This window comes from Nomascus leucogenys, chromosome 22a, assembly GCF_006542625.1.
Source record: "Nomascus leucogenys isolate Asia chromosome 22a, Asia_NLE_v1, whole genome shotgun sequence".
NCBI classification, from domain to species: domain Eukaryota; kingdom Metazoa; phylum Chordata; class Mammalia; order Primates; family Hylobatidae; genus Nomascus; species Nomascus leucogenys.
In genome coordinates this window covers 74,382,143-74,385,108 of record NC_044402.1, presented here as the reverse complement: position 1 = coordinate 74,385,108, position 2,966 = coordinate 74,382,143, and the positions used below count along the sequence as shown (strand labels likewise).

Below are 2,966 nucleotides of genomic sequence, written 5' to 3'. Positions count from 1 at the left end.
GGTATGTGTTGGACTTAGTGACTTGCTTCTAAAGAATAGGATAAGTGAGAAGTTATAGACTGTCACTTCTGAGATGAGGTTACAAAAACACTACGGTTTTCATTTTGGGAGCTGTTACACGGCTTGTTCTAGGGGAAGCCAGTTGCCATGCTGTCAAGAAGCCCTACAGAAGGGCCCCCAGGATCTTGAGGCGAATCTTCTGAGGTCTGCATTACAATCTACTACAATAACTTATTTTTGATGTCAGATTGTCCCAGATTTGGTTAGTGGAAGTTCCTCCAAGCTGATGTCAGTATCCTTTTGACATAACCCCATCAGTCTTTGAGCACTTCCTTACTTTGTGGCTCACTTCATATTTTCCCTGCTTCAGGTCTGGAATCAGCCATTTCTCCAAGGTTTCTTTTAGTGGAAAATGGCATTCAGAAACCAAGCTCTGGCCACTAGGTTTGCTCATTGCTACTGGGATACCATTGTTAATAAACCCTTTCAGTGGACAGAGCTAGGAAATGCATACTTTTAGAAAACTAGTGTTTTTTTTTTTATTTCTTCCAATTAAAACCCAGCTCCACAGGATTCCTCCTCATCTTTCCATTCCATATTTGTATCTTTGCTTCCTCCACAATGGGAACTCTGACTTCCAACACCATCAATACATTCATTTATTTAGTTTATTTTAACACACCTATTAGCAAAAAGGAAACATCAATATATTTAATCATTTGCTCTATTCTACAATAAACCCCAAATACTTTCACAATGACTGCTCCAATACCATTTCCTTTTTTTTTTTTTTTTTTTTGAGACGGAGTTTCACTCTTGTTGCCCAGGCTGGAGTGCAATGGCACAATCTCGGCTCACCTCAACCTCCATCTCCTGGATTCAAGTGATTCTTCTGCCTCAGCCTCCTGAGTAGCTTTGATTACAGGCATGCGCCACAACATCCAGCTAATTTTGTATTTTTAGTAGAGATGGGGTTTCTCCATGTTGGTCAGGCTGGTCTTGAACTCCCAACCTCAGGTGATCCTCAGCCTCCCAAAGTGCTGGGATTTCAGGTGTGAGCCACAGCGCCCAGCCTACCATTTCCTTTTTTAAATAAATTGGTGTTTATTTCTGTCAGCCTTCTTTTCATGGTGCTTAAAAGCCTGTGGATAAACAGCTTAAGCCCATTCAGTGATTGCTCCTACACGTTTAGTGGCTGAGCAGTGGGAGCTGCAGACTAGTCTTCCGTGGCAAGCAGAGCGCTCCAGTCTTCAGTAGGGAGCTGCTGAATAGGCACAGAGGGCACCTGCCACCTTTAGACCAGTCTGCACCCTCAGGCTAAGTAGCAGTGGACTCAGGAGCTGCAGCAGTCCATTCATCCTGAAATTCCTCTTGGTCACAGCCTTTCCAGCAGCAGCCTGCTCTTCTTTACAATCTCTTCAGGATCTCTGTGGAAGCAGAGATCAGGCATGACCTCCCATTCACAGATGGTGCCAGGCATGTACAAGACTTTCCAGGCTAGCATCTACCACGTCAAACCCCCTGAGTGAGCTCCCTTGTTGTTGCATGGAATGGCAAGGTCCACATAGTGCAGAGGAGAATCTGTGTGACACAGAGCAATGGTAGGTAGGTTAATGTAAGATGCCTCTGTGAGGGGCTGGTGGTCAGCCCTGGGATCAGTAACCACCAGAAGCTGTGGCTCCCGGAAGGCCGCCTGTATCTGGTTAGTGAATGTTCTAGGAGTGAAGCAGCCAGCAACAAGAGTGGCTCCAGTGACAGCAGCAAACAACGGCGTGGCTTTCTGGCCAGTTTTCCTGGAGGATATGACACTGACATCAGCAGGGTTTTCAATGGCAACAATGGCATGAGCTGCCAGCAGAAGCTTCTCCCAGGTCTTCTTCTGATTTAGGATGTAGATGCCACCACTTTTCATTTTATAGATGTACTGTTCCATTTGGAAGTCAAAATTAGTGTCACCGAAGTGGGTTCCTGCTGCAAGGAACTTGAGGACATCCTCCTCCTTCACTGGCAGGACATCAAGGGCTCTGGACATTGTGAACATTTCCCTTTAAATTAAGACAGGAATCCAGAACAAGCCAGAATGGACCCCTCTCTGGGTAGTGCAGAAGCCCATTTCCAACACCAGGCCTAAGAAAAGTTCAAGACTTCTTTGTAGTACTATTTGTTCTTAGAATACATCCGGTTAAGGGTAGATAGTCAGAATACTGTATTCACAGGTCATTTCAACCTTTTTTTTTCTGTATGGTTCTATTATTAATTTTATATGCAGTTAAGTTCATTTGTTTATATTTGCATTTAATTTTAAGATTTTCTTTTTGACAAATCTCTCAAAATTTAAAAAATTTTAAATATGGGCCAGGCGTGGTGGCTCACACCTGTATTCCCAGCACTTTGGGAGGCCAAGGTGGGTGGATCACTTGAGGTCAAGAGTTCGAGACCAGCTTGGCCAACATGGCAAAACCCCATCTCTACTAAAAATACAAAAATTAGCCAGGTATAGTGGCACACGCCTGTAATCCCACCTACTCAGGAGGCTAAGACAGGAGAATCACTTGAACCCGGGAGCTGGAGGTTGCAGTGAGCTGAGATCATGCCACTGCACTCCAGCCTGGATGACAGAGTGAGACTCCATCAAAAAAAAAAAAAATTAAATATGTAAAACTTTTACAAGGTTCAAAAGTCAAAACTATATATATGTATATATAAAATTATATATGTAGTTATATATAACTATATATCAAAAACTATACTCAGAATTTGATATGGTTTGGCTGTGTCCTCACCCTAATCTCATCTCGAACTGTAGTTCCCATAATCCCTGTGAGTTGTAGGAGGGACCTGATGGGAGGTAATTGAATCATGACGGTGGTTACCCCCATGCTGCTGTTCTCGCGATAGTGAGTGAGTTCTCACAAGATTGGTGGTTTTATAAGGGGCTTTTCCCCCTTTTGCTTGGCACTTCTTCC

General features: G+C 43.7%; 1 protein-coding gene across 1 annotated transcript; it reads right to left on the bottom strand.

The window, feature by feature from the left end:
• Positions 1 to 1,504: 1,504 nt before the first annotated feature.
• On the bottom strand, positions 1,505 to 2,032 carry LOC100606820 (40S ribosomal protein SA-like). Its single transcript, XM_012499379.1, has one exon. It carries the CDS (start codon positions 2,030 to 2,032, stop codon positions 1,505 to 1,507), a length of 528 nt encoding a protein of 175 aa, XP_012354833.1.
• Positions 2,033 to 2,966: the final 934 nt, after the last annotated feature.